At 44.8% G+C, this 15,629-nt stretch overlaps 1 protein-coding gene across 1 annotated transcript; it reads right to left on the bottom strand.

Moving 5' to 3' along the window:
* Positions 1 to 270: 270 nt before the first annotated feature.
* prdx2 (peroxiredoxin 2) lies at positions 271 to 11,651 on the bottom strand. The gene is made up of 6 exons (XM_085971727.1): positions 11,551 to 11,651; positions 7,559 to 7,674; positions 4,903 to 5,056; positions 2,615 to 2,737; positions 1,448 to 1,578; positions 271 to 573 (listed from the first exon to the last, which is right to left on the bottom strand). Exons 2-6 carry the CDS (start codon positions 7,662 to 7,664, stop codon positions 488 to 490), a joined length of 600 nt encoding a protein of 199 aa, XP_085827853.1. The 5' UTR covers positions 7,665 to 7,674; positions 11,551 to 11,651; the 3' UTR covers positions 271 to 487.
* Positions 11,652 to 15,629: the final 3,978 nt, after the last annotated feature.

The following is a 15,629-nucleotide window of genomic DNA, read 5'->3' as shown; positions in this document are numbered from 1 at the left end:
GCTGTGGGACATCCAGTGGTCATGAAAGGCGCTATATAAATGCAAGTCTTAAATCTACAGATGTATTGAAGTTTATTAGCTTGTGTAGAGGATAAATTCCAAGAGACCAATAGTTCCACTCTAACCCAATGGGCAGAAGTGATCCAATAATGGCAGGGCCATTAAATTAACCCTTTTCATACATTCATTTATCCACAAGAGGAGATTTGGCATGTTGCCTACAGACTACTCCCCAACTGGAGCAGAGCAAAAAAGATGCAGACAGTTCAGCTCCTTCAAAAGTTTTATTGTGGCACTATTTAAAAAAAACATGTCACAGGAGTAGGACTGGACCTCGTTACTTGGAGCACAGATGCATGAACAAAAACAGACTATTCAACATCGTAGTGCACAGCAATCTCTACATTAGGTCTTCACAAGTGCCTTCATAACAAAAATACAACATGTAATCTTATTCAGTGGTCAGTACTACTGTTGGACCAAAAGTCTAGGACTGTTTCTCGAAGAATTTTTTGCTGTTCTGCACATCAGGCTTGATGGTGTCGTGACCAGGCTTCCAGCCAGCTGGGCAAACTGGAGAGGACAAGAGGACAGGTTAGTCTCATACAATGTAAAATGGCCCCCCCGTCAATAAATAAATTATATATCCGTCCTTTGGCCGAGACGTTAAACCGAGGCCACGTCTGCCCCCTCAGGTGGATGTAAAAGATCCCATGGCACTATGTTGAAGAGCAGGGGAGTTCTCCCCGGTGTCCTGGGGCCAATATTTATCCCTCAACCAACATCACTAAAACAGGTTATCTGGGTCATTATCACATTGGTTTGTGGGAGCTTGCTGTGCACAAATTGGCTGCCACGTTTCAGCAGTGACTACACTCCAAAAGTACTTCATTGGCTGTAAAGCGCTTTGAGATGTCCGGTGGTCATGAAAGGCACTATATAAATGCAAGTCTTTAAGTAAAATAGCAGGCTGCACTTCCACTGGCCCACCAGCCAAGGTCCTTTTAACCCAGCCGGCTGGCCCAATGTCCATCAATGTGCACCCACACCCTAAAGAACCACCTTGCTGATCTTAGTCTGAGAAGGGTGGATGCAGAGAGATCATTTGACCACAAGGACATGCTCAAATAAGCGACTTAAATAAAAAAAATCACATGAATCCAGCTTCTAAAAGTAGGACTTGGTCAAAAGCTACCACCATCAGCAAGGGGTTCCACTGTAGAGAAAGGACTAAACAAGAAATGTCTGGCCAGTGACTATGCTCCTACAAGTAGAGCATAATTTTGAAGTCCACTATTGCAGAGAAATGGGAAAGGCCAAGCAGCAGCAAGCACAATCATTTAGAAAATTCAAGACTGGTGGTTTTCATTTAGTCATTAAAGGATTGAGCTTTGTTAAATGATCAACTGTTAATGAACTGCAAAAGGAAACGAGAGAGATACATCACCTTCTCCATGTTTGTCAGTGAATTGGAAAGCCTGCACTAGCCTTAGAGTCTCATCTACAGAACGGCCAACTGGCAGGTCATTGATTGTAATCTGACGCAAAATTCCTTTTTCATCGATAATAAAGAGTCCTCTGAATAAGGGAAGGAAACAAAAAAATAAGTTAGTAGAAAGGTCATTTACCCCAAAGCTCATCCTAAAATCCAGTTCAATTTGAAGCATCCCTCTGGTCCAACTCATACTTTGACCACGCTCGATCAGAGCTGATGGACGGGCCACATTGTCCGCATGCCCGATACAAGACTCTCAAAACAAGCGCTTTACTCGGAGCTCCGGCACGGCAAGAGAGCCCCAGGTGGGCAGAGGAACTGCTTCAAGGACACCCTCAAAGCCTCCTTGAAAAAGTGCAACATCCCCCACTGACACCTGGGAATCCCTGGCCCAAGACCGCACAAAGTGGGAGAAGCATCCAGGAAGGCGCCGAACAGAGTCTCTTCGTCGGGAGCAAGCAGAAGCCAAGTGCAGGCAGCGCACGTCAACCCAAGCACCCCACCCACCCGCCCCTTCAACCACCGTCTGCCCCACCTGTGACAGTCTGTAGGTCCCACATTGGACTCAGTCACCCGAGAACTCATTTTTAATGTGGAAGCGAGTCATCCTCGGTTCCGAGGGACTGCCTAAGAAGTGGTGCAGAATCCAACCTTGTGATAAAGTTTCTCTTCCTTAAAATCAGTAGGCTCATTGACGCAACAGATCCCCAATAGCCAACAGATTCTTCCCCTTTAAGTCTGTAGCAAGCTAGACTCTCCAGCTGAATACACTTGCAGCCAACTCCACACTGTTCCTTTGATAACTTAGAGAAGTTTCTACTAGTACCTCACTGCAACCAAATGCTGTCAGGACAACACAAGTGTGGAAAGACCAGATATGGTTTTCCCGGCTAGATATCCTGCAGATCAAGTGACCAATAATCTAGTGGCTGATCACACCTCCCTAAAATCCCAATACTGTTAGGTTTAGTCAGCAGTCTTCAAATCCAGGGATGACCACATAGCTCCAACAGCATGCCAGATTGCTCAGGGCACTAATGGAGGCAAGTCCGAAGTAATGAGGGGGAACTTCACAAGACCCCACCCTATGTTTTAACTCACTTCCATATGTACACTGACCTGTAAGCGATCCCTTCATCCTCCTTCAGAATTCCATAGTCTTTGGAGATGGACTGAGTCAGGTCAGCAACCAGTGGGATTGTCATCTGGCCAATACCACCCTGTTTACGAGGAGTGTTAGTCCTGAAAATACAACATTACTTAATCTTAAAACAGCTTAGGAAAAAAACCACTTGGCAAATTTGAATACATCTTCCATATTGAAGGCTCCTCCTCCAAGTCACTCCTCAAGCAGAATCACCTGATGCAGAGACAATCCATTGTCCGTAAGTCAACATGTAGAACAGACAACATCTACTTCCATTTTAGATGATGCTCATCTAGAAGCTAATGTATTATTATATATATTTTTTTAATTTATGGAACAAGTGACAAACCTGCAGAGCCAGTTTATAGCTGTGGAAGTATTTGGGCAAGGAACATCAGTATTACAGATAAGATAGAAGTTCAACTACAGCTGTGGCTTTTAATTTATACAATAAAAAAAAAAGTCCCTTTTCTCCATTTACTGGCATGGGGCAATTTTACTCCTTCCTGGGGTGTGAGAAATCACTGGAAACGTCCACCATTTATTGCCCATCCCTAATTGCCCTTAAGGTGGTGGTGGTGAGCCACCTTAGTCCATGTGGTGAAGGTGCTCCCAGTGCAGTTAGGGAGGGAGTTCCAGGATTTTGACCCAACGGCAATGAAGGAACGGCAATATATTTCCAAGTCAGGACGGTGTGTGACTTGGAGGGGAACTTGGAGGTGGTGGTGTTCCCATGCGGCTGCTGCCCTTGTCCTGTTCAGGAGGCGTTAACCTCCACTCCCAATTCAAATTAAAACCAAACATTTAATAGGTTAACAAATGGGGAGGCGGTGGCGTAGTGGTTATGTCACTAGACTAGTAAGCCAGAAGCTCAGTCAAATGCTCTGAGGATATGGGTTCAAATCCCACCACGGCAGCTGGTGGAATTTAAATTCAATTCAATTCTGGAATTAAATGTTAGTCTTAGTAATGGCGACCATGATACCATTGTCGATTGTTGCAAAAACCCACCTGGTTCCTGGGACAGGGTCATTGGCAAGGCTTGGAAGCTAAGCAGAGCCAGGCCTGGTTAGTACCTGGAGGGGTGACCGTCACAGAAGGAGCCCCGAGGAGGGGCGGTTGGTGAGGTGGTCACGGAAGGAGCCCCGGGAGGGGCGGCTGGTGAGTAGGCCCGGGCGTTGGGCTGAAGATTGTCGGACAGAAGGAATGGTGGAAATGGAATGGCGGCGCGCACAGACGCAGCGGCTTTGCTTCTCCCAGGATGGTGCTATTTACGTTTAATGTTAATGTTATTTGTACTGGACTCATGGGAGCTTGCAAGATCACATTTCGTTGTTCATGTACTTGTGCATTGTACAATGACAATAAAGTTGAATTATTATTATAATAAAATAAATAATAAATATGTCCTTTAGGGAAGGAAATCTGCCGTCCTTACCTGGTCTGGCCTACATGTGACTCCAGACCCACAGCAATGTGGTTGACTCTTAATGCCCTCTGAAATGGCCTAGCAAGCCACTCAGTTGTAAACAACCGCTACAAAAAACAAGAAAAAAACCAGACGGACCACCCGGCATCGACCTCGGCACCGGAAACGACAAACTCACTTCCTAACAGCATTGTGGGTGTACCTACACCATATGGACTGCAGTGGTTCACCACCATCTTCTCAAGGGCAATTAGGGATGGGCACTAAATGCAGGCCTAGCCAGCCAGCGACACCCACATCCCATCAATGAATAAAAAAGGCATCCTAATTAATATTTTGGCATAATTAAATAGTTGAGATCAGTAGAAGAGTCCATCAGTAGTTTCAAAGAATTTCATTTCAAACCCCCAACCAAAAAAAACTAGTTTGACGTGTGAATAAAGGCTCCACTGCTAAAATCATTAACTGAGCTCCACAATTGGAGCTCTCAATGTCAGTGCAAGGTGGAGATTTAAAGAAAGGAACTTTATTACTACGAAACTGCAGTAATTAGCCAATTCATTTGATTTGACCGAGTAGTATATCCACGAGATAACTCGCCCAGAATGGAGCTGCAGGAGGACAGAATTTGAAAACTAAAAAAAGGGGGCAGGAAGATGATGCGAGTCGTTCACTTTGTAGTATAATCGCAACACCTCGAAATACCAAGCAGCATTTCAAGTAGGTCCTGATGCCAGTAGCCAGTAGCAAGTCAAAGGGAAGTTTGGTCTTCGATAGTCCCAATCTCTTACTTTCAGCAAGGCCATTTCTACTGATTATAGGAATTCTTACCAGGCCAAGTGGCTAAAGTGAGAGTCTGTGGAGGCACCAATTACTTCACAGTTGATCTTGTGAAAATCCTCGGCTCGGTCACTGAACGCAATGATCTCCGTCGGGCAGACAAAGGTGAAATCCAGGGGGTAGAAGAAGAACACAACATACTTTCCTAGAGTTTGGAGAAGAAACAAATTGGTATCAAGACAATTACCCAATCCACTCAAGCCAGTTGGAGATTTGGTCATCGATCGACAGATAATGGGTGCTGAACATAAGAAATGGGAGCAGGAGTCGGCCATTCGGCCCCTCGATTCTGCTCTACCATTCAATAAGATCATGGCTGATCTTCTACCTCATCTTCACTTTCCTGCACTATCCCCATATCCCTCGATTCCCTGAATATTCAAAAATCTATCGATCTCTGTCTTGAATATACTCACGACAGCCCTCTGGGGTAAAGAATTCCAAAGATTCACCACCCTCCAAGTGAAGAAATTTCTCCTCATCCCAGTCCTAAATGGCCGACCCCTTATTCTGAGGCTGTGACCCCTGGTTCTTGGCTCCCCAGCCAGCAGGAAACACCCTCCCTGCATCTACCCTATCAAGCCCTGCAAGAATTTTGTATGTTTCAATGAGATCATCGCATGCTTCTAAACTCAGGATATAGGCCTAGACTACTCAATTTTACCCAACATTAAAAAGGTGATGGTTTGGCAAGTAGCGAGAAGAGCTGTAGAAAGCTTGAAGACACTCAGCAGAGCAGGAAAACAGGTGGCAACTGCAATCCAACATGGACGAGAGAGAGGGGCAATACATTAAGGAAAGGAAATGGGGCATATATATTGGAAAGACTGAATGGTTTGGATGAACACAGAGGGACCAAGGGACTCATTTATTTCTCAGTGCCAGTAGATAAACCATAAAAAAGGGTCAATAGCAATTTGGGTTTTATAAATAGGGACACAGTACAAGAGGAAAGGGGTAATGGTAAACTTTGTACAAAGTATCAGATAAGCTGTAGAGACTGCATGAAGCTTTGGACACTGACAAAAGGACATTAAAGCAATACAGAGTGCACAGTGCAGTCACCAGGAATGGGAAATTATAGATCTGTGGAGAGATTGCCACAGGAGCAGAGATTTAATCGGTTCTGTTTATAAATACAAAAGGGTCAACAGAAAAAAAAAAGTCTTCCCATGGTTACTTGTCATTAGAGAGTCAATTTAAAATAGCTAGCAAAAGGGCAAGGGAGATAGGAGATATTTCTTTGCACTGGGTTGTTGGAAGCATGGAATGCTTTGAAGTGGAATTAATTTTGACTCCTCCAACTTAGAACGGTTACAAGATGCGCTGAATGGCATTCTTCTGTGCTCGAAAGTGCGAGGTTTCCAGCCAGCTCTGCTCATACTAAGGCATAGGCTGCTGTGCAAAAGAACACAGAATCATACCCAACACTTTCAGAAGTCCAGTGGGGAGGGGGGGGAAAAGTTAAGTTGTGATTGTTAAATAAATAAAAAAAATCTATGATCTGGAAAACACTGCCTGAAAAAGGTGGTGGAAGCAGATGGAATTGCAACAAAAAAGCTATTGCATAAATAGTTGGAGAAAAAAAAACACTATGGGGAAAGAGCAAAGGAGTGGGTCTAATTGGATAGCTCTCAGAGCTGGCACAGGCTCGATGGGTCCAAGGGCCTCCTTCTGTGCTGTATCATTCTATAACAGAACCCTTTCTAGTCTGAAACTATTGATCTCCATTAGCTGCCGTTAGTCTTTGCCTTTACCCTACCAGTTGTCAGTCCAGCCTATGAAGGTGCACACCCATCTGGCCAGGTCTGATAAAGGGGTCCTACCAGAAACCATTAATGCTATCACTTGCTATCAAGGTGGAACTGACCATTTGGCATTGTATTCACTTCACTGTCCCCACCCTCTACATCTAGGAGAGAGCTGTTTTACAAGTTACGCAAACCAGCTTGATATTGCAAAAGATACTAACTGAAGTACTTTTGCAATTTTACCAAAAGCTGTGAGGAACCCAAGAACAGGAGCAGGTCATTCAATCCCACCCTCCAAAACCCATTCCATCATTCAATTAGATTATGGCTGATCTGTATCTCAACTCCATTTACCCGCCTTGGTTCCATAACCCTCGCCCAGCCAAAATAAAACAAACTACTCAGTTTTACATTTTCAGTTGACCCCCAACCTCAACAGCTTTTTGGGACAGAGTTCCAGATTTCCACCACCCTGTGTGTGAAGAAGCACTTCCTGACATCAACCCCTGAAGAGCCTGGCTCTCATTGAGGTTATGCCCCCTTTGTTCTGGACTCCCCCACCAGAGGAACTAGTTTATCTACCCTATCAACTCCTTTAATCATTAAAAAATCCCTCAATTAGATCACCTGTTAACACTTCTATACTTGAGAATAAAAACCTAGTCTATGGAACCTTTGGGATTAAAGCAGACTGTGTGCTTTAATTTGACTTGCTATCAAATTGCTTTGCTCAGTTTCCAACACTAGGACAAAGTCCTCTTCAGGTTCACCGAGTTTGCTGCAATTCAGTGCACGGCAAAAAAAACCCACCCTGAAATCAATACAAAAAGCTAACAGTGGACAGTTATCTGAAAAGGGCTCTAGAAAGAAAGATCAGCATCTCAACTGCCTTTTACCTTTGTAACTGGACAGAGTCAGATCCTTGAACTCGCCATTGGGCATCACAGCCTTGGCGGTGAAGTCAGGTGCAGGGTGACCAATCTTAGCGTTTCCAGCTGCCATCTTGAACACACTGTATGGGAAGATAGACAAGAGTTACTTGAGGCAAATTCAAGTTGACATTTGAGCCACAGAAATGGATGTAGTAGCTAGATTGTATCGGAGGCCCTCCTGGACACCATCTTTTGAAAACAGTTTGCGCACCAGTTTGTATTGTACCCTACTATTGATGGTCTCTACAGTTTTAAGGTCATCCAAGAGGGACTTAGCCCCACTCCCAACAGATCCCCAAGGCTCACATCCTACTATACGGCAAGAGCCAAGCTCTGGAATACCACAATGTCTTACAAATAAAAAGCAACGTCACATGGAAGACACTGACAGTTGAAATTTATTTATTAACTATAAAAGTTCTGTCTCCTCTTACAAGGCATCCAATCATCTGGTGTATCAAGGCACAAAAGGTTGAATTCCCAGTCTGTGCAGAGTCAAAGTAATCTCAGAAATTGGAACAGCATTGATGGGCAGGATATTCTTCCGAGTGAGACAGGCAGAGACACACACACACACACTCTAGCAGGGAGCAGTACCCCAGAGGTGCCCCACCTTATACCAAGTCACGATCAGCTAACCCCACACAGACCCAAAGTGGAACCTGCTGTGGTTCCATTCCGCAACGCTCGCTGAGCAAAAGTATCTTTCCAGTTTTTAACACAGATAAATAAACTACTCTTTCAGTAACTTCCTCTAATAACCTCTGGGCTATGCAGAGGACTACTGCCAGGATTTCCAATCTATTACTATGCAGTGACTTCTGCTGGATGGCCATTCATTGACCCAGTCCTGGTGTCCTCCTGCAACAGAATAGCCTTCCAACACTTACAATTCAGGCTCAGGCTTGCACAAGGCACAACAGGGCTGCCAGCATTTGAATCGACCCAGGGAAGAGTCAGCAGAAATAACAGAAAATGTTGGAAAAACTCAGGCCAGGCAACATCTGTGGCAAGAAAGAGAGTCAACGTTTCAGGTGAACCCTTTGTCAAGATTAAAGAAGCACCAGAAATGAAAGATTAAAAGGCCAGGCTGGGAGAGAACAAAAGAGAAGTGAAGAGACATTAAGAGGGTTTCAAAACAAGACGGTGATAGGAATAGTGGAGACAAAAGACGGCTCTAGATTAGGTGTGAAATGGGGAGGGGGTGGAGGGCCAAAACAAAGGTGTGGATAAAAATAAGTGGAAATGTAATCAGGGCCGAGGTTATGATCTGAAATTGTTGAACTCGATATTGAGTCCGGAAGGCTGTAAAGTGCCTAATCGGACTCAATATCGAGTGCAACAATTTCAGATCTAACCTCGGCCCCGATTACATTTTTTATCCACACCTTTGTTTTGGCCGTGTCCCCCCCCCCCCCCTCTCCCACATGGCAGCTGTCTCCCATTCTGCCAGCACATTTCACACCTAATCTAGAGCCGTCTTTTGTCTCCACCAGTCCTATCACCATCTCGTCTCGTTTTGAATACCTCTTAATGTCTCTTCTTTTGTTCTCTCCCAGCCTGGCCTCTTTCATTTCCTGTGCTTCCTTAGTCTTGACAAAGGGTTTTCACCTGAAACGTTGACTATTTTCTTTCCACGGATGTTGCCTGGCCTGCTGAGTTTTTCCAGCATTTTCTGCTGTTATTTCGGATTTCCAGCATCTGCAGTATTTTGCCATCATACTAGGTCAGAAGTTGAGAGACAGAAACCCACGCACTGAGGCTCAATTTACACAGTGGAACATTTGGACACAGCCACTTGAACCAATAGTTTATAGACACCAGATTGACACTGTGCAGAACTTCCAATGTCATGCATCTCCTACCACCATGGTCAACATACTAGGTGGAAAAGTCAAAATAGACAGGGGCTCAGCAAAATACTGCTTCCTCACCCCCAGTCCAGTTTTCAGCCAATTTACTTTTATTGGAAGGGGGGGGGGGGGGGGGGAAGAGAGAAGAGGAGAAGAAGTCAACCAGCACAGAATTCCCCCTAGGTATTGGTTATTTTGGGTAACCTAACCAATGCAAATTAAGCAACTTACCCCCTTCCAGATTAGCACCATTGACTTGCAACAAAGTGAAAGAATCTTCACTGAAGACCTTACTTTTCTAGGGACCTACAGAAGTCCTTCAAATTGCCAGTTGAGGTCAATCAAGACTTGGATCATTCAGTCCATCAAGGCAGCACAAAGCCTGCTGGATGCATATATCAAGCAAGGAAAAGGTTTGCCTGAATGCAACTGGGGTGCCCATCTCTTCAGATGGCATGGGCACTTGCCATCTAGCTCAGCCACCCAATGGCAGGCATCAGCAACACCAAACCCAGCACAGAAGCAGGGAAAAGGGAAAGATATTTAGTCTGAAAGTGTCCTCCTCCAAAATCAATCAGTTTCCTATTTACCGACAAACTCAATTTGTTTTCAGTTATCTAAACAGGAATTTTGATATGCAAATGAGGCTTCAGCAAACAAGTTCATGAATTCCCACACAGGAGCAAAACAGCACCAGACTCAACATTTCAAATATAGACACCAAGCTCAGTTATTCACCAACAAGCAGACCACCAAATCTGTAGATGCACAAGATTCCCAGAGCTAGTTTACTTTGTTTGCCATTTTAAAAGCAATCTTTTAAAAAAAAATTGGGGGGGGGGGGGGGGGGTGGGGGAAGCAAGACACCCTCATGTCTCAAGTGAAAAGCTGCAGACACATTTGGGTTTCAGCTCAATTTCAATTCCCTGATATTGAGTTACACCCAACAAGTCCCCTCCCCACCCCTTTTGCACTGAAGGTGGGTGCTGACAATGGCAGCCATGAATTGTCACAAAGTTATTGCACAATTCTGCAACTGATAGAGAGAAGTGCTTGAGTTTAGCAATACCAGTTCAAGGGCACAATTACAAGCAGAAGCATTTAAAAAAAAAAATCAAGAAGAGTTTATTGCAAGTCAAGAGAACAGGAAGCAATCATGTCCCCATAACTCTTAAAACTTCTGCAATAGTGTTTAAACACATACTTAAATAGTGAAAGCACACAAGGGCCAACACAAGCTGCAAGATATGGTGATACAGGGAACTTATTCAGCAGGTTATGTGAAGGGAAACATTCCTGGACCTTTGATCTTCAGTTGGAGAGAGCTTCCATCTCCACCCCTGCCTTTTTCCACCACAAATCAGAAACACAAATCATTTAGCAATATTTAAAAGTTAAATGTTACAGGATGGATAGCTTTTGGATCCATCTAGTGCTGCAGGGATACTTTGAATCGGTTGATACATAGTGCAACGTGGAAAGTTGCGTGCAACGAAGGAGGAGGTCGTGCTTTGGGAAGTTGCAAAACCCATTTGTATCTGATGGAGCTTCACAGTCAAAAACAATTTTTTTTAAAAATAACCAAATCGCCCACATTTAGCAATAAGTCTTTTTGGTGTTTTAAAAAATAAAAGTCAGAAGAACGATTAAAACAAAGCGAGCTTGGATTTACAGGATCCCACCTAGCAAAATCCTCCAAGTTGTAAAATAAAGACAGCTTCAAGCTGGTCTTCAACAAAGAGGATTTGCGTCACACGCGGCGCCCTTTGTACTTTACAGCAGCTTAAAAAAAACACAAGGCCATTCAACCCATCGAAATAACAGAAAACGCTGGAAAAACTCAACAACCCATCGAAACCCTGCCGGCCCACCCTCCAGCAGAGAGATTCAAGCCACAACAGTTAAAAGGGATTCCTTCTTATACTTTGCAAATGCATTTTTGCAGCAAAAAAAATCAAATCCAGACTTTCTCTTAAAAAAAAAACCCCAATCTACTTTAAAAAAACGACTTCAATAATCGTGCAAATGCAATTACACACAAGCACTAAAGCGCGACTGCAACTTTAGTTTAAAAGCACCTAGGCGCCCTCTGCCCATACTCACAGCGAGCCTATGACCTTCCACTGCCGGTCCTGCCTCCGCCTCGCCGCCTCTTGTAATCAACCAGAGCTCGCGAGCTTTGGCCCGTCACTTTCACAGTGACTCAGCAAAACAGCCCGGCTCTTAAAGGGACACGCACACCGCGGGCGTCAGCATGACTTCAGAGTTTCACTATCAACTCAACATGCGGCAGCTATCGTAACTAGTTACAGCCAGAAAGGGTAGTTGGGAGGGGAGAGAGAGAGAGAGAGAGCCCTATATGCAATAAAAAGAAAATTCTACAACATCCAAATCCCAATCAAAATCTGGCTCAAAATATTTGACAGCATAATCCTGCCCATTGCACTGTACGGTAGTGAAGTATGGGGCCCGCTAAATCACCAAAGCTACACTAAATGGGAAAAACATACAATAGAAGCCCTACATGCAGAATTCTGCCGAAGCATCCTTCGCACCCAAAGGAAAACGCCAACAAATGCATGCAGAGCCGAACTAGGCAGATACCCACTGATAATAAACATCCAAAAACGAGCACTAAACTTCCTAAATCACCTCAAATCTAGCTCCCCAGACACCCTTCATTTCAAAGCCTTTCAGACCCAAGAGCTAAACCCAGAAAAGAGTCCCCTGAGTCAGCTGCTACGGAAACTAAGTACTCAGCCGGACCCTGACCAGCCCCAGACCAACACAGCCGCCCAAACACCAATCCGAGTGAACCAAATCATTAAAAAATGCAAAGAAACCTACCTGGAACATTGGAACAAAATAACCGAAAGCCAAAGCAGATTAGAATGTTACCGGGCCCTAAAAAGAGAATATAAACTGGCAGACTACCTCACGACCATCAGAGACACAAAACAGAGACAGACCCTCACCAGGTACAGACTAAGCGACCACCAACTGGAAATTGAAAAAGGCAGATACAAGAAATCCTGGCAGCCTAGAGAGAATAGAATATGCGATCAATGTCTGGCTGGCGAGGTTGAAACAGAAATGCATTTCCTCCTAAAATGCGAAAAATTCAACACATCAAGAAACATATTATTCAACAAGCTAAGCCAAACAACCCCAGATTTCAAGGAATTGGATGATCTGTCAAAATTGAGATTAGTCCTAGGAGAAGGAGACAGACCATACCTTGGGGCCAAATATGTAACAACATGTCACAACCTGAGGACTGTTTAAAATTAAGACTGTTTAAAATTAATATTGAACGTACCAAATGAAGTACAAAGACTGTTTAAAATTAATATTGTTTAAAAGTAATATTGTATGTACCCAACAAATGTCAAATCGATTGACACCTACAGAATGTTGGAAAACTGTACCTTTTTGCTATGTAAGCTTTGGCAATATGGTTCTCTGTAAACTTTCATGCCAATAAAGCATTTTAATTGGAATTGGAATTGGAATTGTATAGTGGAGGGAGGGAGAGAGAGAGAGAGATCGAGAGTATAGTGGAGAGAGCGAGAGAGAGAGTATAGTGGAGAGAGAGAGATCGAGAGAGAGAGTATAGTGGGGAGAGAGAGAGAGAGAGTGTAGTGGGGGAAAAATAAATGCGGTGTCAAAATTGGAGACAAACGCACCGGTTTCTTCACCCAGAGAAGAGGCGTCCGGCAGGGTTGCAACTTGAGTCCGACCCTGTTCAACATATACATAAATGAGTTAGCAGACAAGCTGGAGCAAAGCGAGTCACCGGGTCTCTGTCTCCTGGATGGGGAAGTGAGGTCCCTGTTCTATGCGGACGACCTGGTTCTGCTGTCTCCCACAGAACAGGGATTACAGCAACATTTAGACCTACTCGAAAAATACTGCCAAAATTGGGCCCTGACAGTAAATCTAAAGAAAACCAACATCATGATTTTTCAAAAAAGGCCCAGATGTCAGGAAAACAAATACCAGTTTACTCTCAGTGATACCATCATAGGACACACTATGAGCTACACTTACCTTGGTCTAACCATTACAGCATCAGGGAGCTTCAACATAGCAGTGAATGCACTAAAAGAAAAAGCCCGAAGAGCCCTATATGCAATAAAAAGAAAATTCTACAACATGCAAATTCCAATCAAAATCTGGCTCAAAATATTTGATAGTATAATCCTGCCCATTGCGCTGTATGGTAGTGAAGTATGGGGCCCACTCAATCACCATAGCTACACTAAATGGGAAAAACACACAATAGAAGCCCTACATGCAGAATTTTGCCGAAACATTCTTCGCACCCAAAGGAAAACACCAACAAATGCATGTAGAGCCGAACTAGGCAGATACCCACTGATAATAAACATCCAAAAACGAGCACTAAACTTTCTAAATCACCTCAAATCTAGTTCCCCAGACACCCTTCATTTCAAAGCCCTCCAGACCCAAGAGCTGAACCCAGAAACGAGTCCCCTGAGTCAGTTGTTACTGAAACTAAGTTCTCCTACCCAGCCGGACCCTGACCAGTCCCAGACCAACACTGCTCCCCAAACACCAATCCGAGTGAACCAAATCATTAAACAATGCAAAGAAACCTACCTGGAACATTGGAACACAATAACCAAAAGCCAAAGCAGATTAGAATGCTACCGGGCCCTAAAAAGAGAATATAAACTGGCAGACTATCTCTCGACCGTCAGAGACACAAAACAGAGACAGACCCTCACCAGATACAGACTAAGCGATCACCAACTGGCAATTGAAAAAGGAAGATACAAGAAATCCTGGCAACCTAAAGAAAATAGAATATGTGATCACTGTCTGGCCGGCGAGGTTGAGACAGAGGTGCACTTCCTCCTAAAATGCGAAAAATTCAACGAGACAAGAAACATATATTTTGACAAGCTCAGCCTTACAACCCCAGATTTCAAAGAATTGGATGACCTGTCAAAATTAAGAATAGTCCTGGGGGAGGGAGACAGACCATATCTTGGTGCCCAATATGTAACAACATGTCACAACCTGAGGAACATTGAGTGACTAACGAGCACACCCATAGCATATATACGCTAAAAATGTTTTAAATCAATACCGAATGTACCCAACGACTGTTTTAAATTAATACTGAATGCACCCAACGAGGGTCAACGACTGTTTAAATTAATACTGTCTGTACCCAACGAGGGTCAAAAACGTTTGACACCTACAGAATGTTGGAAACCTGTACTTTTTGTTATGAAGCTTTAGCAACATGGTTCCCTGTAAACTTTCATGCCAATAAAGCATTTGAATGAATTGAAAAAAAATTGAGTGTGCAGTAGGGAGACAGAGGAGACAGAGAGAGAGTGAGAGAGAGAGACAAGAGAGAGACAGACGGGGAGAGGGAGAGAGAGAGACACTGGGGGGGGCGGAGAGAGAGGGAGAGAGACTGGGGGGGGAGAGAGAGAGAGGGAGAGACTGGGGAGAGAGGAAGTTCTGGGGAGAGAGAGAGCGAGATTGGAGGGGAGAGAGAGAGAGAGACTGGGGGGGGAGAGAGAGAGAGACTGGGGGAGAGAGAGAGAGAGAGACTGGGGGGGAGAGAGAGAGAGAGTGTGTAGTAGGGGAGAGAGAGAGACTGGGAGAGAGAGAGAGACGAGAGAGAGACATATGGGGAGAGGGAGAGAGAGAGAGAGAGAGACACGGGGGGGTGAGAGAGAGCGAGAGAGGGAGATGTGGGGGGAGAGAGAGAGAGAGATGTGGGGGGAGAGAGAGAGAGACTGGTGGGGGGAGAGAGAGAGAGACTGGTGGGGGGGGAGAGAGAGAGAGAGACTGGTGGGGGGAGAGAGAGAGGAGAGAGACTGGTGGGGGGAGAGAGAGAGAGAGACTGGTGGGGGGAGAGTGAGAGACTGGTGGGGGAGAGAGAGAGAGAGAGACTGGTGGGGGGGAGAGAGAGAGGGAGACTGGTGGGGGGGAGAGAGAGAGACTGGTGGGGAGAGAGAGAGAGAGAGACTGGTGGGGGGGGGAGAGAGAGAGAGAGACTGGTGGGGGGAGAGAGAGAGAGACTGGTGGGGGAGAGAGAGAGAGAGACTGGTGGGGGGAGAGAGAGAGAGAGACTGGTGGGGGGGAGAGTGAGAGAGACTGGTGGGGGAGAGAGAGAGAGACTGGTGGGGGGAGAGAGA

Source organism: Somniosus microcephalus, chromosome 31, assembly GCF_052327205.1.
Source record: "Somniosus microcephalus isolate GS21.2 chromosome 31, FLI_Smic_1.0, whole genome shotgun sequence".
NCBI lineage: Eukaryota > Metazoa > Chordata > Chondrichthyes > Squaliformes > Somniosidae > Somniosus > Somniosus microcephalus.
The sequence above is the reverse complement of the archived record's forward strand: the minus strand, read 5'-3'. Positions and strand labels throughout refer to the sequence as shown.